The sequence below is a fragment of the Glandiceps talaboti genome, chromosome 1 (assembly GCF_964340395.1).
Source record: "Glandiceps talaboti chromosome 1, keGlaTala1.1, whole genome shotgun sequence".
Classification (NCBI taxonomy): domain Eukaryota; kingdom Metazoa; phylum Hemichordata; class Enteropneusta; family Spengelidae; genus Glandiceps; species Glandiceps talaboti.
This window is the reverse complement of record NC_135549.1, coordinates 3,063,951-3,090,304: the sequence shown is the minus strand read 5'-3', so window position 1 is coordinate 3,090,304 and position 26,354 is coordinate 3,063,951. Positions and strand designations below refer to the sequence as shown.

At 33.8% G+C, this 26,354-nt stretch overlaps 1 protein-coding gene across 2 annotated transcripts in view; it reads left to right on the top strand.

Annotated features, from left to right (window-relative positions):
- Positions 1-26,354, top strand: part of LOC144437912 (protein kinase C delta type-like) — a 44,310-nt gene that overhangs the window by 2,120 nt on the left and 15,836 nt on the right. Inside the window, exons 1-7 of one of the 2 annotated variants that reach the window (XM_078126948.1) lie at positions 2,132-2,172; positions 6,706-6,833; positions 11,249-11,451; positions 18,745-18,805; positions 19,476-19,650; positions 20,188-20,219; positions 23,823-23,908. In XM_078126948.1, the coding sequence (XP_077983074.1) occupies positions 2,168-2,172; positions 6,706-6,833; positions 11,249-11,451; positions 18,745-18,805; positions 19,476-19,650; positions 20,188-20,219; positions 23,823-23,908 (690 nt within the window). In that variant the 5' untranslated portion in view covers positions 2,132-2,167. Of the gene's footprint in view, positions 1-2,131; positions 2,173-6,705; positions 6,834-11,248; positions 11,452-18,744; positions 18,806-19,475; positions 19,651-20,187; positions 20,220-23,822; positions 23,909-26,354 lie in introns of those variants that run through there. The other variant, XM_078126956.1, reaches the window with a different exon arrangement.

Here is a 26,354-nt window from a genome sequence, read left to right as displayed (position 1 = left end):
TCACTGTTGTAAACTAAATCAGTATTCTGGCTAGACTTAGTAACCTGAGTGGAAACATGTAATGCAGGTCATTGACCTCAAAACTAAACTTGCATGTAAATTGTAATTGCAGATACTATTTTGTCAGGGGAGCCATGGTAACAGTAATTTACATGAATAAAATACTTATTTAAAAATGTATTTATTTATGTATGTACTTATTTATTTATTTATTTATTTATTTTTTTTTTTTGGGGGGGGGAACTAAGCTTTTTTATATATACTTTGAGAAAGGATAATATAATAAAAAGTTGTTTATGGAAATTTAGGCCTGTAATGACCTCAGACAACCATCACAATTGGCTGAGAAATGACTAGCATGTCATTGTCAGTAGTTCTACTTGCAGACAGCATAAGTCAGGCCTCGATAGATTCTTATATTGTTTGCTTTGTTTTCTTGTTAACTACTGTGCTTCAAACCTTAACTACCCAAGCACTGCCTAATATAATATATTATCAGGCCCAGCAGTCAAATATTACTAATTGATTGCCTATTTACTAATTTTAAATTGACCACAATAGTCCCTTCATGTATGACCAAAGTCACAAAATCGGATATTGTTCATAATTTCAAATGCCAGGACTAAGGTTTAAACCTCAGATCTGGTATGTTTCACTTCATGTATGCTCAATGGCTTATCCATTTATGGCAGCATATACTCACTTTTAAAAATAAGGGAGGGAGGTTTAAAATTGTGAAAAATACCGATTTAAATATTCTCAGTCAGTAGGGAGTTTTGTCATCGAAGATATGTGAAATAAGTAGATAGTGGATAAATTGCTAATATTTGACCACACAGTCTGATATTGTTTTGTTATTGACATGTTAGCACAGTGCTGGCATGCTAGGGATATATTTGTTACATTGGTTTTCACAAGACGTTGTAGAATGGACAGTGTCACTGTAAAGTTCTGACATACTGTGTCTGCAAGCAGGACTTAGTATAAACAAGTATTAATTGAACCACAATCCTCTATCTATGATGTCTATGATATAGGGACTGTACCTGTGTGTGGTTACACGATATTGATAGTAAAAGCATGTAGTCAGGGTCGTATTCAGTCATTAACCCACTACCCCAACTTCTCCCATGAGATCATGATTGGCTGTTTAAGTTTCTAAGTGATAAACAGTTTTCCTTTACCTCTCTCTCCTGCCTTGAAAATGCCCACACATCTACTGCCTGGCAGTGACAGCTATTAAACTTATATGGTTATACCCAAAGATAGTTTTCTTTGACTGGTATTAAAGTGACGTGGTCTGAAACTTTTGAAGTATTTTTCATCATTTTTCTTTCCAAATAAAAGGTTACTTATATTTTACCATTCACTGTCACTTGTTCAATGACCCCGCCCTTAACCTTTTCCCACCAAGCCTCCCCATCTGCAAAGTGGTCAGTGTAGTCCTGCTACCTGACCTTGTTAGGACCCTCCAGAGATTCCCACTCAAAACCTGCTAGAATACCAAGCGTTTTCACTAAAATTCACTCACTTCTATTTTTCGGTCTATCAATTTTGCTTTTTTGAAATTCTGTCTTCGGTTGCTCCCCTTTCATGCCTCAAGGTCCACATTTTCATTGGCATTTGCATCAGTGTCGTTTTCGAGGAGTTATTCTATCATCGGGAAATCACCTGCCGCCAGAGTTACACCTTTCTTTCCCCATGTTAATTTCACTCTGGTATGCTGGGTCCCCCACTCCCTCCTTGACACAAGTCACTTGTGGGGGAAAATCTCCCTGTGGAATGGGGAGCATTTTTCTGTACCAACAATTTTCACCATCTCATGTAAATTGTTGCAATGTTATGTCATCTCAGAGACTTCTATTAATCAGGTTACTGATATCACCATATATGGGCAGGATGGGATTTCCCAATGTATACACTGTGATTCATTAACATTTAGGTAAGCATTCTTTTCATATGTAAATTAATTGATTGTGTTCAAAAGGCTATCCAAACATACAGAATCCATATGACTGTGACTAGTACAATAACTCATAAGAAATATTTCTAAAAATAGAGCAGTTTTGTTTTTAAATTAGTCAGCAAAGGTGTGTTTTATATATATTTAGTCTTGTAAATGTTAGTGTGCAGTTGAAGCTAGTAAATAGTAGTACAGTAGTGCTGTATGAGGTAAGTACAATGGGACAAGGTCACCTGACCCACCAACCAAATTTATACTATACATCTTTGCTTTAATAGTACAGTAACTTAAAGTGAACGGTTTCTGACTTTCAACAATTTTCAATTATTTTGATTTTGTCCTGAAGTCATGTCATATATTTAGGGAGTAATTTTGTAATCTCTTCAAGTTAGAAAAGTGTGTTTATTTTGATTTGATTTATGTATATTTATCCAAATCTGTCTGGGGAAAAATAGTGAATTTAATCATTGTACTACATGTGTATTAACCCAGGTAGAAATAATAGGTAGTAATAAATTGATTACTACTGGAACTGCATGGTTTTAGTTTTACTGTGTACATTTAACTTACAGTTATGTTTTTCAGTCACTTCACAAAATATTTAACAAAAGTACAAGAACTTCAATGCATTCTTCATTGACTTAATATGACTTTCTGTTAACTTGTCTTTCTAGTGTAGTACATGTGTATTCTAAAAATGACTATTTGGTAAATGTTTTCTTTATATCTATTGTCATCCAGGAGGAGTCAATCACCCAAATAGTCTTAACTGAACACACAAATAACAGTAACAGTTGACAAAGAGTATTGTAAACATTAGTGTATTCAGTTATATAAAATAAGGCAATTCTAGGCCTCTCGTAGAGTTGGTTTTCTAAGCTTCTGTTGACTAGTGGGATTGTACTTTCACATGTGACAAGCATTAAATCTTGTTGTAACAGTAAATGATTTCATCCTAGTCATACCATTCAATGTAAGTCACAAATACAAGTGTAGACAGTAGTAGTAGTATAATAGTAGTAGTAAAAGTACTAGTAGCTCAGTGCCACCGTAATTTGGTTTATTTCAACTCATAAACACTTTGTGGATTCCAGAACTGAGAAGGTAACACAACTAAATACAAATATGTAAATAAATGAAATAAATTAGAAACTTGCCCTTGTATATAGTTTACTACAATATATTATGTGATTTTGCTACAGAGCCATGATTTATTACTATGTGACGTCATTGAAGCATCACATTTCACTTTTTTAGGCAAAACACAAATAACACAACAGTGGCTATAACCCAGAGAATTGTCTTTGTGTTACTACGTATTTGTCAAGATGAGCTCTCTCAACCAAGAAGATCTTTGATTTAGAGAGCTTCTTGAGTAACGGCAAGCGAAGTCTCTAGACTAAACAGTGAATGTTGCCAGCTACATACATGTAGTACATGGTGTTTAATACTAATGAAACAAACATTGGCATGGATTATGAGATTTCGGTGTTTATGCCTCAAAGTCATCCGAACTGCTGACTAAATTATTGATTCACGTACCTGTATAATGAATGTGAGATATAAAATTCAGACATTCACGTCTTCTCGTACATGCCAAGTTTTGTCATATTTACATCTGTACATGGTATGAAATGCTATACTATTAAAGCTTGTCTACACGTAAATGTGAAAGTCACCAGTTTCACAACTTTTTAAAAAAAACGTTGCGATTTTTTGTGGAACTGAGTAAAGAAAGCTGTTAAAAAGAGAATAAAGTAAGTGTTGAAATGGCAATCATATGCTCGGATGACAGGGTGGAGGTGGTGGTGGGGTGGGGGTTGTGTTGGGGTGGGGGGGTGGGGGTAAACCAACATTCAAATTGTGACAGCAGAAGGAAATAACTGAATAAACACATATGGTTCCTTTAACAAGACAATATGTAAAATGTACCAAACATTTCTGATGAATAATTTTTCCTAATAGTTGACAATCAAATCAGCTTGTTATGAAAAGGAAAGAATTGGTCTCCCAAGTTCAATAATGTGATATTTTGTGTTAATTTTATGTTCACTATTATATTGTTTATATCAAAGCCAGTGTTGGATTAGGATTAACATTTGGGTATGAAAAGTTGTCCGACACTGAGCTATAGAAAATAGTGGTCCTGAACAAAAAGGTCCTGTTTGTACTGTAATCCTAATATCTTCACTGATAAGACCACAGCACTCAAACTCTGAGTTTGAGCTCTAACATTCACATCTGGATGACAGTCATATTTTAAATAAAAAACACAAGTCCTCAAACACCACGTGCTATGGAGCCAATTTAGCTCATAACAACAGTAGTTTTTATCTACTGATCTATGAGTATGTTCATGTTGTTATTACCAGGTCAAAGGTCAAGCTACAGACCTGATTTCAGCAGTAGACTAGATAGTAGATAACAGGGTGTGTAAATCAGGATAACCTTCTAACCTAATAGTTAAGATTGGTATCTACTGGATTTATGTCTCCTGCAGTGCTGTCATATGACAGTCTATAAAAACAAGAAACTCTTTTATGTATGTGATTGGCTAGGTGCAATTAATTGATGTTTTTATTTATAGAGGTCAGATTAAATTCATTGGGTCTTACTGTATCTAATCTTAGTATCATAAATCATTGGGTTTTTATCATTTGAGCACACAGTATAGAGAATTTTGCTCTATATGATTTCCACTTGTATTTTGTCACGATTCTGAAATGTTGGGGGAAAAAAGAAAATGAATTTAGCCATCACACTTAAAGTGCCTGTATAACCTGATATATCTAGAATTGGTTACCATGACAATATTTGCTGAAATGATCTGTCTGTTTCAATTTTTGGGACATAAATTGTATTTGTCGTAATAATGATGATAAATAGGAGTGGAAAAACCAATATGTCTGCTGTAATTATCAATGGTGTCTTCCCATTCGTTGTAATTATCAATGGTGTCTTCCCATAAAAATCGTTCATTTATCAGTTTTTAAAAAGATGTTCTGTGTTTTGACAGAAGTAGAGACGAGATTAAACTTTGAAGTACTCGTATTCCACTGACTGTGCCTCACAGAGTATAACATGTCACCGTCACACTTCTGTGAACATGGAATGTCATCTATGTCGTGTCATGTTGTGTCGTGAAAGAAAGGAGACAGATAGGTTTCAGAGTCAAACATGTTTTGTCATGTATCAAGTGTACAGTCACGAGAACCACAACAGATATGAATTGGAAAATGTTCTGCATTATGCATAATCTTCCAAATTATTCATATAAGTGCAGTAATGGGATATGTCATAACATGTACAATTTATGTGACACAGTTTGGAAGGAGATAGTAAAAACAGACAAAATCACAGGTCTTAATATGATATGGTTGCTGATGTACATGTATGTGTAAGAAGCAGAAAAACAGATAGTAAGATTCTCAGAGAGTTAAAAGCAAAAGAAACTAGATTGTATTTAACCACAATAATTCAACAGAACGAAAGAATTTGCACAAATCAGAAGCATGCAATATAGGAAAAGAATATACACGGATTAAAGTTCAATGACTGACGAATAGCAAAGTAATTAAAAAAAACCCTCCCCCTCCCCCTCCAAAATAAAAGATAGAAAAAAAGAGCAGGATGCAGTGAAAATGGCTGTACCAGGGAAAATTCATTTTTCAAATGTTAACTTTTGTGGATGGATGTTCAAAGTTGGGAAAATTAAATCCTGTTCCTAAAGGTTTCTTTCCTGTTTTGTCTTTTTGATGGCTAAACTTGCAGGAAAAACATCAACACTGAATGAACATGTACATTTTGTATTTATGTAAATTAATATATTGTTAATATCAAAGCCACTGAATTTATAAGCCAATCATCAGTACCTATTGTCTTTCCAAGGTCACTGTCCCAGGAAAAGTGTAAAGACAAGGGATAATAGTACTGAACATTTCATATGTATGTGGATTGTGGAACTTTTTAAGTGGTCACTGTCAAACTGAATGAGAGACATGACACTATTGCCAGGGGCTTCAATGCAAAGGATATATCTTGTTCAGGGAACTGAAATTCCCAATATTGATTTTGATAATATTATTGGTTCAGTAAATCACTCAGTCATTGCTGCTTCCTGTAATGTAAACCTCTATTCATTAACTCTTTGAAGTATCATTTACATCAACTTTAATACACGTATGTGTAGATTTAGTGGTACACATAAAAATGTACCGATCCATACATGTACATGTATGTACATGTACATGTATTTAACAGCTGTGGCACAGGCTCCATACCACAGTAGTCTTGAATTGTGAGTAGAAAGTTAGAATTCTGTCTCTATATTCTTGTACTGATAATGTACATACATGTAATCTTGTAATTGTTCAACAATATACATGCATGCTGTGTAAATATGGGTCATTATTACATTGATATCAATGCTCATGTTACATTATAATGATGTGTGCCTAGATTTTTAGAACCCAAGGAACTTTGAGGGGTAGGCCTTGACTTGAAAATAAAATACAATGAATATTTGATATGGAGGTTGGGTGGGGTAGAGTGGGGGGTGGTGGTGATGGGGTGAGGTGAGTATATATAGAATATAACTAGTTCCTGGTAAAACCTTGGATACAAAGTTTTAGATTGTGCCAGCATATTTTACAAGGTTTTATCCTTCAAAACAGCGTAATCTTAGATTTTATTTGTAACTTTCATCATATTTGTATCAACACTTTTTAATTGTTTTGTTTCAGCATCAAAATGGGCTTCATACGAGTGAAATTATTACAAGTGGAGCAGGGCAGTAGAAAGATGGTACAGGATGGTGAAGCATTTGAGCCATATTGTGCAATCAATGTCAAAGAAGCTGTTGACCATCCAGGTGAGACACTCTTACTAGAAAAAATGATGATGTGATAAAATTGTGATTATATTGGTGGGAATTAAAAAGCAATGATAAATTAAAAACTCCCAGATGGTTTAAGCTGTTATTTCATTGAATTACCATTATGATCCTTATTAATTCCCCTGTGGCATAGAACTCAGGATTTGAAGTCAGGAAGTGAATGGATTCAAATCCCACTGTAGTCAGGGGAATTTACTGTGATTACATGCTATGTACATGTAGCACTGTCTATTGAAGTTGTAGTCCCAAACTGTCTGAGTTCTGGAGCTGTCAAAACAAAAGATGTAGAGTGAGTGGGTGTAATTATGAAAACATTTTGTCAAAAACATTAGGAACAACTCCCTAGAAAAGATGCAATAATTTAAAGGTCTTACATGTATACAATGTAGTCTTGACCTGTTGATCTAAAGACTATACAGCTACCTCAAAGTTTAAACTAGATAGACTGATTATTATTTTTTTTATATCTATTATATTTCACATAATACATTGAGTACATTGCTTTAAGATTTTTAGTAGTGTGTGTGTGTGTGTGTGTGTGTGTGTGTGTGTGTGTGTGTGTGTGTGTGTGTGTGTGTGTGTGTGTGCGCGTGCGTGGGGGACACTATATCCCTATCTCTCATGATGATATTAGCATACAGTAATGTACTGAGTATTATCTTCAAAGTCATAACAATGTAGATGTAAATATAATGAAGATGTAAAATGAAAATTCTTTTGAAATGCCTTATTATATAATTGGTCATAAAAAGTCAACAAATTAGCATGCCAGATTAGTATTGATGTAAAATTTATACTGTCTTAAAACTGAATTATTAGTACTGCCAGTTTGAAGTAAAGAATGTTTTCAAATTCTTGAAATTGTTTTAGGTATGATGATTACATGGGTTCCAGATAACACAGGAAATATTGTCAGCCATTACTCACTTTCAGTTCAGGCCTACAAAAAAATTGTTTGGTTCCGGTTACCCGACCAGACCTAGTTTTTCACTGTGAACCATAAACCCTTTAAGTATTTGAGAGAAAAATAATAAAATCGTGAAGATTGTGAAGCCTCGCAAGAAATAGTGGATGCAGAAAATGTCCATGTGAAAACTGTTCTTCCAATCTGTAATGGCTGTACATCTAATGGGAACAAACCAACAACACAGAGACCATAGGAAAAATAATGGAAAACATAACTGCCTGAACTAGACACTCACACATGAAAAAAAAAGTTTTAAAAACACCTATTCCAAAATTTAGTGTAATTGAAACCACACCATTTTATTTTCAGGCCTCAGTGAACTTTTCTTTCAACAAAATTACTGCCTTCCTAATTTCTGATAGATTCTACTCAAATTTACATTATAACAATTGAAAAACAGTCTTTCTGGTAAATTTCTGTCAAAATTTTTTAATTCATTGAAAGGTTTAATTATTAATGTATATTTTTGTAAAATTTAACATTGTTCTTTCATGTCTCAGTGGTGGTACTTGCTGTCAAGTTGTAACCATAGATACTTCATACCGACAGACAGACAGACTAGATCTCACCTTATCTCTGAGCCATATGTCTAGCTTAGTTGTCCATGGAATCCCAGATGATTTGTTCAGACAAAAAATTACACCCTACATTAACCAGAGAATTCCATCAATGTATACACAGTTGCTGCATAGAGTCTATGGTCTGACTGTGCTGCTTTAAGTCTATGGTCTGACTGTGCTGCATAAAGTCTATGGTCTGACTGTGCTGTGCTGGATAGAGTCTATAGTCTGACTGTGCTGCATAGTGTATAGTCTGAGTGTGCTGCATAGAGTCTATGGTCTGACATGTGCTGTTCACCCTTTCCTGAGCAGGCTGTTTAAGTAGATTTTTGGTAAAATTTGTCTATTTGTTGATAGTGATCATAAAATGTTGACAGGTACATTCTGTAGGACTAGACTAAGGTACATACACCAGCATGTAAGTCTGTATTTGAGTCTATGTAATGTTTTGAAATATTATCTATATATTCAGTTCCACCCCACTCCAAAATGGGTGGTTACAAAGTCTCCACAGTTGGAGGTTTTCCCAAACATATGAATATTAAAGAGATGATACGGAAGTCACGAACTTGGCCAGAGGAAGGTTCTACTATGGGTACATTTCTGCCTAGTTTCGTAGTTCTAGAGACATATCTTGGACTTTGTTAGAACGTAAACATCTCTATAATGGACAGCTCTATAAATCTGTTTATTTCCAGCTTATATTAGATTCAAGCGTTCATCAGATATCAACAATCAAAATATACTTGCCGTATGCTGAAAATTTCTGCCTTTTGTCGCTTGATCATCAAGCAATCATTGTCTCATTTGACAGTACATTTCTCGATGTATTTTTGTCTTCAAAGATATATTTTTTATAAGATTGCAGTTTCGAAAGTAAGCTTTCCATTAATGTATAATACATGAAGATTGGACAATGGGGAATACTTTTTAGTGTGATCACCATGTGTGTACGCGGACGACCGCACACCAAACATGGACAGTCTCATATCTAGCATTTTTCATTCAATTTTATTCAAACATAATTATAATTGCCATTTCAACGTGTTTTGTTTTTATTAAAATTCAGTCAGTGACACTCCTATTGAGGGCGCTATATGGAATAATTACTGTTTACAAATTATAATTTCTAATACATAAATAATTGATGTATTATGATAGAGAATGCTGTTGAAGAATATGAAAGGTTAGAATGTAATGTCACTTTCCTGTGGCGTTGTTTTTAGTTCACTTTAACCTAATTCACGTTCAGTCACGGTGCAAACTTGTAGTTCTACATGCCTTTCAGCTGATCTACGGAAGCCTCTAAGCTTGTGTCCTAATTCCCAGTTGATCGGAAAAGCTCATGAAAAATAAATAGGCTGAGATATAAAGTGATCTGTGAAGATTACTTTCATGGATTTCTGATTTTCTGTGTTCATTATTTTTGTTGTTTTTGTAAATCTGGACTTTTTCCCTATGAAAATGATGCAAAAAGATATGATATATCATTTCTTGGAATGATATCACATTTTTATAAATAGAACTTTAAATTGACAACATTAGGTAGCCAGAAAATGTTGATGGATTTGCATTATATATTTCTCACACATATTAACTGAAATCACCTGCCTGAAGTGTTATAGATATGCCTAGATACATGTATAGGATAATTGTATGTTATACACACATTTATGATGTGAAATATTTGTGTTGATAAAATTGACCTAAACAAGTAAGTTGTGTGTGTTTCATTCATCACTTATTATCCCCATCAGTGAAAATGTATAAAAAAAATAGAAAGTGTCAAAAAATAAAGAGTTAATCTTAAAGCTGATGACAATTTACAACAAAAGTTATGACCTGGTTTAGTTTGCAAACAGTCCAAAGTGATTAGCAATATAACAAAGTGCCTCCAGATAAACATTGGTATGCAATTATTTCATGCAATGCTGTAGGCTTTAGTGGATTTCTCCAATCACTCTAATAGCACAAAAGCATATGTGAACTTCTTAGTGAACTGTGAATATAAAGTCAGTGTTAATGGGGACTGGATTATAGCATTCTATACAAATGAAATAGCCATATTATGTCTTTAAATGAAATCCTGTTTTTATCAGTAGAAGAATAAAATGTTATTGCACAAGGGAAGCACAAATTTGCAATGTAAATTTATAAAATTAATAAATGGTAACAGCATCATGGGATTGCAGCCTCTGTGGTATTTATGCTGTGATAAGTTACTAAAACTAATTACATTATATGTCTTTGCATGAAACTTGTCATTCCTGCTTACAAGCAAGAAAACACACCAGTGTTTTTTCAAGGGTTGTATGTAGATTTTTTATAATGCACAATATACATTATTTCTGTAATTTGTCTTTTTTAAGGGGTGTAATTCTTTTTTTATCATACCCCAGTGCAGTATAATTATAGTAAAATATAATTCCCAGTCAATCTCAAAGCTATTAGATCTTCCATTAACCTAAAGATAAAAGTAATATACCTGAGTGCCTAGAGTACATTTTCTATTTGTCAACATTTGACATTTCCGATTTCTTCTCTGAAATAGGCATTTAGATTGCTCTGATGTGATGCATATTTGATAACCCCAAAGATCTACTCTACAGTGATTCCAAACCAAGTCTGACTGACTAGCACTCAGCATGAAATAATAGTGTACAATCTTGTATTCACATTTATGTATATGCATGCATGCATGCATGCGTGTGTGCATGTTTGTGTGCGTGCATGCATGTGTGCGTGCGTGCATGTGTGTATGTATGTGTTTGGGTTTATTTGTGTGACACAAACACTGACTTAAAAATTGTGTGACTGTTAATTTTGTTGAGGCAAATAAATCTCTTTGACCAAAATTCTTGCAGGAAGCGGACTTAGCTTCATACAGAGGAAGAAAACCATTTATCCAGAATGGAATAAATGTTTTGATGCACATGTGTATGAGGGCAGAGTGGTTCAACTGATGGTGATGAACAAACCTAATAAACTGTTGGCAGATGTTACTATTGGTGTTGATGTTCTTGCAGAGAAGGCCAAAGGGAAAAATGACAGTATTGTTGGTGTCTGGGTAAGTCCACTATTTAACCACAAATATTCTTGCATTACAGCTGCTTATAGTTAATACTTATTGTCTGGCCCTGAGGGTAGGAGCAGATAAAATATATGTTTATTACCCTTAGGGCTGTTATGTAACTAACAATGTTGCAACTATTTTTACCCCATTGGTCAGCAACTAAGAACAAATATTTTTTGATTCCGTGAGTATAAATTGTCACTTAGGATAATGAACCCAGAGTCCATGAATATTAATTCTCGCAAGAAAAATATTGTTTAAAAACTATAGAAATAGTGAGTTTTAAGACATTTCTTTCAAAATTTTCAAATTGGTTAATAAACTTCTACAAGTTTATGTAAGAATTGAGTGTATTTTTCTGTATATTGTCAACAAGCGACGTGACAAGATGAGAGAACTTCTTTAACTATCATTATCAACATATTTGTATGTCTATATCGGTACCAGTGTTATTTGAGAGTAGATCATTCTGTGGATTAACATTAACAAAATGTGAACTGTAATTTGATAATACCAAGAGAAATCCCAAATGATAAGGAATTATTCAAATATTCAGTGTTTCATAGAATTTCAGTAAAATTATATGCCTAGCATGTACAATTGGACAATTATATGTTGACATGTATGAAGGAAGGATGTCAGGTACGTATATAACCTGAATTGCCCTTCTGTGTGATACCTTAAAACTGACATCTCCAAACTCGGACTAATCCAAACCTATACAATGACAATGATGTGGAAATATATTGCCCAAAATGGTAGAAATGTGATCTAGTACAGTGCATTAGAAGCCCTACAATTTGCGACTAGTTTACAGATAGGAAGATAATCCTCCAATTACATCGACTTGCAGATGAAGAATTTGAGATGAAAGAACTGTTCCATTAGCTCTGCGGCACTTTTAGGGGCTGCTGTTGAAAAAGAGAACGTAACCCTCTCAGACTTCAGAATTGTTCTGACTCCAGAATATCGTAATAAGGGCACAGAAGCAAATAGGGTTCAGAAGTTACAAGCAGATCAGGTCTATATTTTAAAAGTAACAGATAAACAGATATGGGTGATTTAGTCCCCTTGGGCTGTAGTGCTATGACACTATCTATCAACGTTTACTAAACAAATGAAGTATATATACAGCTAACTGATACAGTTCATTTGGTAGACTGTCCTTCAGTAAATCAGCAATGACCTTTTATTGTGAAATTGATTGAGTTCATTTACACTAATTTCTCCAAATAATTTAAAGGTTCAACTACAGATAAAACATTGCACACATGGTAAACTAATTTGCAGCACAACTACTTATGTTGGACATTTCGTCCAAAAACAGTTGTAATTTTAGTCATTTGTGATGTTGGGTTGTTTGTTTATAAATCTTTCCACCATTAGCCTCTTTATGGCACTTACAATATATGCCATTTGAGAGATTAAATGGAATATTCCGTGAGCACAGTAAGCAAACTATTCCACCATACACATGATATGATGCAGCTTAGGAAATAAAGCTGTGAATATTGTTAACTGATATTTTTATTTTGTTTCATGTGTGTCAACAGTCATGTCTGATTACAGAGAAATGTATTGTTATGTATATTATTGTAAAACCTTATATTTACAGTACCATTATTACTTGCTATAAATTGGCACAGTCAATACGATGTAGTATGTTACATGGGAGTCCCTTTCTGACAGTTCTACTTGCTATTAGAGATCATTTGTTGTTGACTTTGATGTATCGACTAGTTAGAAATCTTCAAAGCTCATTTGCTGTAAATGTCTGTTTCCTGGAGGCATCATTTTACTGAGACTCATGAGAGAAATTAAAGGAAAGCTTTGACTTTACCCCTTCCCACACATACTGATGTGCTATTAATCCTTGTTTGCAACACTGTTGCATATCAAACTCTTGTATAGGCCCCGATGATGATACTTTGCCTCAATTTTGTGTTATAACACATCATGTTTATATAGCCTTCAGTGATTGGCTTACATGTAGTATGTACATTGGTGGTATGAACTTTTGACCTATAATGACCTATAATGACCTATATTGAATTTGCATATAGGGGCACTAGTCTTGTTATATTTTCCCTAGGGCAATATTCATGCAACACAGAAGACTTATTGAGGATTTGCTTTGATAATATATAGAAAGAATATGTACCTGAGAATGTGATGTGTTATAAAACACTTATAGCCTTGCCTTATTCGGGCACTAGTCAACATCATATTACCCTCATGCTGTTATATAGCAACTCGATCATTCCCTCAGCTTTCAGCCTTGTGAAATATTGCTACATAACAGCCCTCAGGGTAATAGTTGTCTACTAGTGCACTCACAGCCAGGCAATAAGTGTATATTATTACCCCTTGTATACTTCCAAAACTCCCTTGGAACCTACCATCCCAGTTTTCAGCCATGTGAAATATTGCTACATAAAAGCCCTCAGGATAATAGTTGTCTCCTAGTGTACTCAAAGTCAGGCAATAAGTGTATGGTATTAGTAGTGTCCATTGTATTAAGTATGTTCATAATCATTAATGTTGTGTTACTTTTCACCCTTTGCCTGTACTTTGGTCATATTGGTGTATTTGTCACATCATTGCTTGCAGCTGGCATAGTTACAATCATACCTTACAAGTTTGGAAGCCAAATTATCCTACAGTTACAGTAGATGATTTGGTATGACCACAAATACAGAAACCTTGCAGTGCAATGTGACACTATTAGTAAAACTAGTATCAGTTTTAAAGGTGATTTCTAGAAGACAGCACATGTCATATTGGCTATGTCTTGAGTAAATTTAATGGGAGAAACCCACCAATAAGATTGATTGTTTATTGAAAATGGTGAAAGTGTCAGTTTAGGTATGAAACTAATCAGTAATTCAGGCCAATTTTGACTCATTTATTTCCATTTCCAAGTCTGACTGTCATGATCATGTACAAATATACCGGTATATGTAAGCTGTATTTTCTAAACTGCTATTCACCTTCAATATCAGAAATATCAAAATATACAGTATGATATGGTATGCAAATTGTGTTCATGGTCTAAAAGTTATAAGTCGGTAAATTCCACCTAACTTTTCGAATTGTTCATTGATCACTATTTCAACATTATGATATGATCTACCGGTAATAATAATTGTATACTGTGCCTGCTATTGTATAAGGGTAATGATTCCTTCATAACTTTTTGATGTTTTGATCTCATAGACAAACTTAAATTTTGCCTTGACTCAAAAAAATTGGGAGAAATTATGGTCGTACTTTCCATCAGTGTGAGTGTTCCTGTGAAATGGTTTGGAAAATTTGATAGCGATCACTGACAAATAAGTACATGTATGCAGCCAAGGCTAAAATCAAAGATATGTCAGTGGTTGATTTGCCATACTTTCTAAAGTTTAATTTCAACTTGTTATTTCTGGCTGAGTTTGCATATCTTCAGAAAATATGTAATTGTCAGTTTACAAATTATGTAGGTTACAGATATGACAAAGAATATCCTACGTGTAGCAGTCTGATCCCAGTTAATTCATTTGATTCTAAATTTAGAAAAGTTTGTGCATACATAGTCCATATCATTACAAATAATACTTATTGTGCAGGTGACATAAAGGGGTTGGTTTGCATTACAACCTGTTCTTAAATAAACACACATTTGTTTGTTGTATAAATATTGCTAAAGATGGCACATAGACCAGATTCAAGCCATTATTTTCTGTCAAATTCTTTTCAAATATTTTGTTTGTCATGTTAATTTTAAAACATACCCTCAAAATTGTTTTGTGTGTATATTTATTGTTGTCCTTCACTATCGACAATATTCAGACAATGTCAGTTGTACACTCTAATCCAGCATTTATAAAATGTGACATAACAGAATGATAAGAATTAGGAACATTCATTGATCCAGGTGCCACATTCATTGATCCAGGTGCCACATTCATTGATCCAGGTGCCACATTCATTGATTCAGGTGCCACATTTATTGATCCAGGTGCCACATTCATTGATCCAGGTGCCACAGTCATTGATCCAGGTGCCACAGTCATTGATCCAGGTGCCACATTCATTGATCCAGGTGCCACATTCATTGATCCAGGTGCCACATTCATTGATCCAGGTGCCACATTCATTGATCCAGGTGCCACATTCATTGATCCAGGTGCCACATTCATTGATCCAGGTGCCACATTCATTGATCCAGGTGCCACATTCATTGATCCAGGTGCCACATTTATTGATCCAGGTGCCACATTCATTGATCCAGGTGCCACATTCATTGATCCAGGTGCCACATTCATTGATCCAGGTGCCACATTCATTGATCCAGGTGCCAGGCATTTGTAGATATTGTACACATTTTTGTAGACAAAACCTGACAGGTTCATTGTGAGAAATATCTGTTATAGTTAACATTTGTTCATTTATTTCCAGTTATTTATTATATTCTGTCTTCTAATGTCAAAAGTAAACAATTGCCATGAATAGAATATATTTATGAGATGAATGACAATACATTATATTAAAAAAAATCATGTCAGAATTTGATTTTCCTTCATTTCCAGATATAAAAACAAAAATACATTGAAGGCGATCTGAATGGGTATTAGTGTTCTATTAGATATTATTCCCGGCCCCAAGGAAAATACGAGTGAAAATGTTCTTGCTGAGTGAAGAAAGATATTGGAGAATAACATAATTATACCATTGCCAGTAATGTTTTTTTAAAAATCAGGGAAACTAATATAAATTTTTTAGCATTTTGACTAATATTTTGAACACAGTAGAACAAATGACGTAGACATGCGTTGTCATGACATACATGTAGATATATGTTGTCATGATGCATGAAGAATGACCAGAGAATATATTCCATATTTTTTGTTGAACCTGGCTCATGCATGGTATAATTGGCAGTAGTCTTCATATTCACACATACCAAAGTAGATTTAAGCATTTAGTTGCGAGACAGTCTTGAGGGAAACCTAAAATATTGATTCTTATTGTTGCAGCAGTGAATATATGATTATTTTTTTAGTGTCAATGACTTTCTGATGGTGATTTGGATATTTTAGTTGACAATATTTAGTCCGATAAAATAACAGATTTTATGATATGTTTTCAAAGTTATTAGTGTCTTCTTGTCTTGTCTATGAACACCAGTTGGTCAAAATACAAGATTCTGTTGTGAGAAATAAATGAAGCCATTTTGTAAATACATGTAGTTTGAAAATAAGCTAAGTGTTTATATTGGTAGTAGCTCAGACTAGGACGACAGTAGAGCAATGTTCATTTATAGCATAAATCGTATTCATAATTAAAGTTAATGGTTTTCTGAGAGGTCCACACCAAGAGGATGATAGGATTATTCTGTTTTCCTGATGTCATCTATACCTCTTATCTAGTATCAATATTATCAATGTTAGTCATATACCTTAGGTATCAAATTACTTTTACTGTTGTTTCCATAGTTACCATTGAGTTTAAAATGGAATACATTTGATGCTGTCGAATGTATTTTTCATTCTTCAATTGAAGTCATGTCATGACTCTGGTTTTAAATTGTTTCTATAGCTGATAGTTTTATAATTCCTATAGTTCATTTAGGCTCAGATGAAATTCATACTTAAGTTGAAGCCACACACAAAAATGTTTTCCAACATGAGATAAAAATGAAAGAATCAAAAGAATTATTTGTCAGTTACGTGCTATTTGTGAATTATTTTATGAGTATATATATATACTGTACAGTATGTAAAAATCACTCTTTGAATTTATTCTTTAATTTTTATCCCAATGTAAATTGCTTTATATAAATGTAGACATTACTGATTCCAAGGTTTGTCCTGCAGAAAAGAACGGCAGTATTAACATAACTGAAATACGTAATACGCTATAATGGCAGTATTTCTGCATGTCAAATTGCCAAAAACAAATCACCCCCCCCCCAAAAAAAAAAAAAATAAAATAAAAATAAAAATAAATAAATAAATAAATAAATAGAAAAAAAAACCAACAACAACAACAACAAAAAACTGTAAGTTGTTCTTGTGCATTTTCAATGACTTAATTATTTACAACATGTTTATACATTAATTTATGCCTTGTGCTGTCATTTCTTTTGTATACATTGAGATAACTACTGTGTTCTAGAGGTGAAAGTATTCAGCAATATTACAGTGTCAGAAATAATTAAATAACCTTGCAGACCACATCCTTCCTATTCCAACTTCTAAGACAGAATAATTTTATTTATTTCTGTTGTAGCTCCGTTTCCATACCAACTGCCTCTTCATTGACATGATTTTTCTGATGATGGAGACCACAGATATTTGACTAAAATTGTATGATGTTCAGTGTAATAGTAATGAAATACCCAAGGCCAATGAAATCTGAAAAAAAAAAGATTATATAAATACAGCTTTTAGAATATCTGTGTTCAATATTTCAGTGGAAAATTTTTATGTTAAAATGTCCTTATTTATTTATTTATTTATTTTCTGCATCCCTTTTATATCAGGGGCTCACTAAAAACATTAGGAGCAGCATTTACATAGAAGTCAAATACATACAAAATATCATGTTAAAATAGCAACTAATAACTACAAAGAAATAATAAGAGCGAAAGAAAGAGATAAAATTACAATTTCAAAATTTTCACTTGAGGATATCATTGTCATAATATTAGTTTACAGAATATTTACCTATTGAATCAAACCAGAGAGAAATCTTGAGAATAGCAATAAGACCTCAGAAACAAAATTGAATACTGTGAAAAGTTAAACAAGTGTCTGTGATCTGAATATGAACTGTGTTGTCATTTAGTGCCTGTGGGTTAGCACTCCCTATGGGTTAATAGATAAAAGTATATGTAGACAAGACCTTTGATTATCAATGGAATAACTAAGTGAAGACATATTAGGAGTCACAGTTACAGGCCTTGACAGCTTCCAATTAACCGTGTAAAAAGTCAACTCTTAAATAATCTGTGGTCGTATATCTACATTTCAACATAATGCCACCATAATTGTCATATTTATTTATTTTTTTTGGTGGAACAGGTTGAAGGAAGTGTTGATATGATCCCCATGTGTTATTTCTGTCTATGGTATATTGTATGGTTTGAGTTTTGTCACGTCTTGTTACATGTATTTCACATTACATTGCTACCTATAGTGTCATTTGATGATTTTAATACATAAATCACATGGTCAGAATCTAATTGTGAAGTCCATTACTTGTGTGATTGATTGATTGATTGATTTATTCTTTGTATTACAGTTGGATTTACAGCCAAGTGGCAGGCTTCTTGTTCAAGTAAGGTTCTTCAGTGAAGACGGAGGTAGGAATTATCATGGTTTAGTTCATTCCTAGTACTTCAAATATGCCATGAATGCAAATGGTGTTTGTATGTGGTTGGGAGGGGGAAGGGATTTGAATATGTCCGTTGGTGTCTGATATTGTCTGCTTGTCTGACTATCTGTTTGTGTGTGTAAGCAAATGTTCTTGACCATTTGGAAAAATTGCTGTTGAATTAGTGAATTAGTTCCACGAAAGAAAAGAGTTTTAAAAAAGAATATGATTTTTACATTTTTTATGAAAAAATACAGTAGTCAGCAAGGGTGAGAATGGTTATATGTAGCTGACTATTTATTTTGATATAACATGGGGGACAATATACTCATAGCATTTGGAATTCTAGGAAAGGTATGAAAAATATATTAATTGCTGATTCAGATTTGCCAAAATTCTTTTAATTGTGACCTATCGGATCAAATACTTACAAATTTAACAAGTTGTTTTCACAGACATCATACATACTTTAGCCAAATACTGACTGCCACCAACAGAATCTGCATAGATTCTCATTGACCACCCCTGCAATGAAAATGGACTGGACTGTTTGGCATATAAAAAGATGATACAGCAGTGTACCTACTGCAATTTGAATAAGTATGAAAGCAACGAGTTGAAGCTTAGATAGACTACATTTCCCATCTCTATCCCAACAGATCCGTCGGCACCAGCTCCGGAGACATCAACGGATACAACACCAATCATGGGAGGACTTGCACGTCGTCGTGGTGCTATGCGCCATGCTAAAGTTCATGAGCGAAAAGGACACAAATTTCAGGCCAAATTTTTTCGCCAACCTGCATATTGTTCCTTCTGTACTGAATTCTTATGGTGAGTGATTTTTTTTTCTATTTTCTTTGTAGAGTGAGATTATTTGAGTCTGGTTACATCTCCCTATTTTCTTTTCATTTTATTTTACAAATATAAGTGAATGATATCCGGTAGAAATAATTTAAAAAAAGAAGACAGTGTTTTTTTTTATCTAGCTGACAATTAACAAGTTGATAAATTGCCGTCAGAAGTATGTTTTTAATGTGATGAGTTTTATATATCCTGACATTTTAATCAACAAAGCTTTGTAATCAGACCTTAGATGTAAAAGAATGTTCAATGACAAACATATATGCACATGACACTAATTGTTCCAAATTATCCATACCAGCCGATTCCATCCTGTGTCGTGCTGTCATTCAATGATCCCATGGATAGTGCAATACTGCATGGCAATATCACATAATACTTTTGTCATTAGCACAACATTCTGTCATGTTTTATCTTTTAGGAAGGATTTTGTCAAATCCTTCCCGTGCTCTAAGTGTGGGTGATAATGCATTTTTTCTGTAATGGTCTGTATTTATCAATTTTCAGGGGATTTGGAAAACAGGGTTATCAATGCAAAGGTAAGAGATAGAGTCTCGTAATGTTCCTTTGGGATGTATTCTGTGGATACTCATGTCACGATTATGATATGTGAGTAGTTCTGTATGAAAACAGGCTTTCTATCCAATTACCCTGGAGTTGGTATAACCCAGACACTTTTACAAAATATAAAAGGTGAAATGTCTATATATTGAATCTGATAACAGGCCAGCTGACAAGCATAACTAGAAGGGTGTCTTACCAACATAAAAGTGTAACATTTTCAGATCTTAGAATATCTCGTTGAGAATTAGTGTAGAGGCAATGCTAGTTCCACAGAGATTTGCAATTCACTTTGTCTTCAATCTTTCTGCAAACTCTATTGTTTGTGCTAGTGTTGTTAAATTGAGGGGAAACTATACTAAGTCTTACATGTGTCACGTTTGACAAACACAAACAAACAAAAATCTACCTCTAATCTGGTGATAATACCAACTCTGTTAAAATAGATAAGCTTGCAAATACCATAGAATTAATGATATAATGTAGTCACAGTGTAGGTTGTATTGCACCATAGAGATATTGTCTGACACAAAGTTAGTAATATGAAGCAAGGGAGAAAAATGAAAACAGAAATTAGGAATAATCAAACTAAAGTGAGGAAAAAAAACCCCTTATATTGAGTATGGAAAATGGATCTGTCTAGAAAGACATCCTGTAACTATACACAAAAGGATAATATAATAATAAACTAAACCACTATTATTCTTTTTATAATATCAATGGTCTAATTTTGATGACTTTTAATGGGATTAATATAACAGGAATTATAGGCTGGGTTCATTGAATACAATTGAAGGTGTTAGAGCCTGTACAGTAATTTTATGTCAGTACGTAGCTAAGGTGTATATGTACCATATTGTATGGTTTTAGTACCACCACATACATGTAAGATGACATAACTAAGGTGTATATGTACCATATTGTATGGTTTTAGTACCACCACATACATGTAAGATGACATAACTAAGGTGTATATGTACCATATTGTATGGTTTTAGTACCACCACATACATGTAAGATGACATAACTAAGGTGTATATGTACCATATTGTATGTTTTAGTACCTCCATATAAGATGACATAGCTAAGTTGTACATTCACCATATTGTATGTTTTAGTACCTCCACATAAGATGACATAGCTAAGGTGTATATGCACCATATTGTATGTTTTAGTACCTCCACATAAGATGACATAGCTAAGGTGTACATTCACCATATTGTATGGTTTTAGTACCTTCACATAAGATGACATAGCTAAGGTGTACATTCACCATATTGTATGGTTTTAGTACCTTCACATAAGATGACATAGCTAAGGTGTATATGTACCATATTGTATGGTTTTAGTACCTCCACATTAGATGACATAGCTAAGGTGTATATGTACCATATTGTATGGTTTTAGTACCTCCACATAAGATGACATAGCTAAGGTGTATATACACCATATTGTATGGTTTTAGTACCTCCACATAAGATGACATAACTAAGGTGTATATGCACCATATTGTATGGTTTTAGTACCTCCATATAAGATGACATAGCTAAGGTGTATATGCACCATATTGTATGGTTTTAGTACCTCCATATAAGATGACATAACTAAGGTGTATATGTACCATATTGTATATTTTAGTACCGCCACATAAGATGACATAGCTAACGTGTTTGTGTACCATAGTGTACCATATTGCATGTTTTTTGATACCCCCACTTTATTTATACCCAAGCCAGTAACGTTTCAGGTTTCAGTACATTGAATATTATTATAGAACATTGTTAACATGTGTAATCACTATATATTTTTGGAAAAAAAACTATTAAAAATTTAAAATCATGGAAGGTCTACAAACATGCTCAAGAAAAGTTAAGCAGTTGATGTTCAACATGCAAATACATTTATAAGGAGCGTTTTCGGTCTAAAAACGTTTTTCTGTGAAAGCAAAGTAGCAAGTTAGTATAAATTGGGAAATGTGTTGATATTTTGAAAGTTATTAATTTGCTGTAAACATTTTAGAGAATGATGCCACATCGTATGAATTTGAAACATTTGAGGTTTGAAATATTAATGAATTGCAGCTTGGAGCATTACTAAGGGAAATGATGTCATCCCAATATAGCATAAGATGTTGAATTAAAATTTAATAGCAAATAATTTATTTCGATTATGTGAAAAAGCAATTACTTTAACACTTATTGAATTTTATGCAATTTTAGCCCCAGTTGGGAGTTTTTATCTATAAGAGTATAGAACAAATGAATAAGAATTTGATATATTTGGTGCTTTGACGATATGTATTCTAATAACCTGAGTTCCATCATGCATCTATTCATATAGGAATACTTTATGTGAGTCATTTATATAGATATTATACCCTGCAGGTAAAATGATAACCCTTGCTGTGACCTTTCAGTTGTGACTTATTTGCTGATTACAGTGCCAAAAGTAATTCATATTTTGGAATCTTCCCAGATATTCACGGGAATAGGATGGTTTAAGACATGTATGTTGAAATATTTGTTGTCATACAAAAAATGGAATCAACTCTCAATGAATTAGTTATCAATTGTCTGAATAAGTTATTGAATTCTGAATTAGGCAATCTCCAAAGGTCAAAGATAGGTCATACTTGTCAGGTAACTTTTATGTCTTGCATAAGCCGCAAGCAAAATATGAAATTCAGAAATGCCGGAATACCAGCAAGAGTTGTATTGCCCAGTTTGCATGATCTTGAAAACGTGACTATGAATAATTCATGAGCAACTGTATATAACAGGTGATACATTTCTGATGTCTCGGGAAATGTCTTTAGGTTCAATCATTGAAAGAAGTACTTTGTTTGATGCCCTGCAAGAAGACTTTTTGAAATTGAAAAAGCCTTTTCATAGATGATGTCATCTGATGCAGATAATAACTTTTTGTACCTAAGAATACTTTGTTCAGGCTAAGAAGTATTGCAAACCAAGGAAAAAAAATGTGATAGGTGATATTTTTATCATCAGAAAATCCTTGCAGAGAGTATGTTCAAATAATACTCCGATCAGAAAATGTTTGAAATGGGGAAAATTTGAAATCAAGTAGATTGTACGTCATCAAATGCAGTTTACTAAACTCTTTTTAACAAATAATTTTGTCTTCAGTAGAAATAAAATCACAGATGATTTAATGCTGTGATATTAAATTGATTGTGTCTGTTAAACAACAGTGATAAACATTTTAATAGACGACGTCTGTTTTATTCTGAGAAATTAATTTAAAATGTAAAAGAGAAAAAGGAAATGAGAAGAATATAATCAAGAGGTTTATTACAATGAATTGATTCTTTAATGATGTAGGTTTTATTATTAATGAATTCACACTATTTTACACAGAAGGCATTATGCAAAAAATGAAAAATTGTCCCAATTAAAAAACAACAATTGGTCTGATTTAGATTTCTGTACTTGTTCCAGTGTAGAATGTGACCAGTCCACTGGAAATTGATTACAACAATGTATAGTAATTGACTTAAATAATTGATTAATTTGAAACCACATCTAATATTGTCATTATATTTCATGTTGTTTTCTTGTCTATAGAATGTACAATGGCAGTTCATAAGAAATGTCATGAGAAGATCTTAACCAAGTGTCCAGGATCAGGTGTAGAAACACTAGAAACAAGAGTAAGTATTAGAGAATATATATTATGCATCCTTCATACCAATACCGTTATGAATAGTCATTTAAATCACTGGGTGTATTCAGCCCTAAACAGACATTACTAGAGAGGACCTTTAAGTCACTGAGTATATTCAGCCCTTAAACAGACATTACCAGACAGGACCTCTAATTCACTGAGTGTATTCAGCCCTTAAACAGACATTACTAGAGAGGACCTCTAAGTCACTGAGTGTATTCAGCCCCAAACAGACATTACTAGACAGGACCTCTAAGTCACTGAGTGTATTCAGCCCCAAACAGACATTACTAGACAGGACCTCTAAGTCACTGAGTGTATTCAGCCCCAAACAGACATTACTAGACAGGACCTATAAGTCACTGAGTGTATTCAGCCCTAAACAGATATTACTAGACAGGACCTCTAAGTCCTTGAGTGTATTCAGCCCTAAACAGACATTACTAGACAGGACCTCTAAGTCACTGAGTGTATTCAGCCCTAAACAGACATTACTAGACAGGACCTCTAAGTCACTGAGTGTATTCAGCCCTAAACAGACATTACTAGACAGGACCTCTAAGTCACTGAGTGTATTCAGCCCTAAACAGACATTACTAGACAGGACCTCTAAGTCACTGAGTGTATTCACCCCAAACAGATATTACTAGACAGGACCTCTAAGTCACTGAGTGTATTCACCCCAAACAGACATTACTAGACAGGACCTCTAAGTCACTGAGTGTATTCAGTGCTAGAAAGACACCACTATAAGCAGGACTTAAATGTACCAGTAGGCATGTGACCCAGCTGTATACCAAGCCATGGCTAGTGTGCAGTAGGCATGTGACCCTGCTGTATACCAAGCCATGACTAGTGTTCAGTATACACTCAGTCTGTTATTTCTATTTCTGGGCAGTTGCTGACAATGTATTTTGATCAAACCTAGCACAAATATGAGATAGTGTCTAGGCATAACACTTTACTGTCAACATGATGAGTTGTAGGCTATCTAGTGAATGACATGAAAGCATGTCTGAATCTTTCACAAATAAGTGGTGAAAAAAATATTGGGAACCAAGTATCCAAAATGAAATTGATGAATGTTAAATAAAAGAACAAGTCCAGTTGTCTACTTTATTGCACTACCAATGTTCAACCTCACACAGGAAGTCTTCATGGCAACATCTTGCCAGCTATGTAGAAACCTAAACCCCTCTTAATACAGGAAGGACATAAATGAAATGAAAGTGAGTTTATCTAAACAAAGCAACTAACAGCAAAAGTCTACTACATGTACAATAAAAGTGAAAATGGTCTGAAATTTGACATGTCAGTTTATTCCATCTTTTGTATAAATATGTGTTATATTCTTTCAAATTTAAATCTACACCTACATCGACTTTCGTTTGCTCATATCGTGAATGGTCTTAATTTCAATAAATTATGATGGAATATTTTACGTATTTACCAAACTAGTTAGTTTTACTGAAACCATCCAATTTCCTCGTTACATTTATCCCCAGGAATGACTCATACAGTGTATCTGTCAATAAATAAATATTGTCATCAATATCTAAAATTTTGTCCTTACTCTGTTTCATTGGAGTTCATCTTCTCCGTGTTTGTACATCAAAATCACAATGGCTGTACCAAAGAATAGATATAACTAGGTGAAATAAATCATTAGGCTTCATATTAACTTTCTGAAATTAAATCCAGCAAAATCAAATTAAATGTGATAATCAGAACCAATTTGAAGCACCCCATAACATGACAAAAAAAAAAGCTTGAAGTGTCAATTTATATCACGAATCAGGAAAGGCAATTTCTGTGAAATGAATGAAAGCTTCCCCTGAAGACAGATTACAACAAAATTACCAAAAATATATGCAGAATTTATTTAAGAAATGTTCCTCCAGAGATGTTTCGTGTTTTAATAAGATATGTCAGTAATAGGCTCTATTCAAATTTAATACTTTATCAATGTTGAAGAGAAACAGAGCAGACTTAGATAGAAAGTGATTTCAAATACTTCTATACAGTTGAGAGGCAATTTATTGCGCCAGTTCACAACAAGTAATTGATTTCCTAGATTTATACCTAGGTGAATTGTGAGAAGGAAGCGTAGTAACTGTCATGTTTAAGACTTGAAATGACATTTAAGTCTGTTTTTTATCACAGTCAGATTTAATGTAAATTACTGTTTGAGAACACCTGTTACTTGCTCTGTCTCTTGGGGGGGGGTGTCACTGCTGTCTCAGGGTAATATACTTTGTGTGTGGGGGGGGGGGGTTGCTAGTACCATTATTTTGGAACCCCTATAAAACATATAGGGAACTTGGGTAAATGTTACCTTCTTACTGTCTTTAACTCTGTGTGTGTGTGTGTGTGTGTGTGTGTGTGTGTGTGTGTGTGTGTGTGTGTGTGTGTGTGCGCGCGTGTGTGTGTGT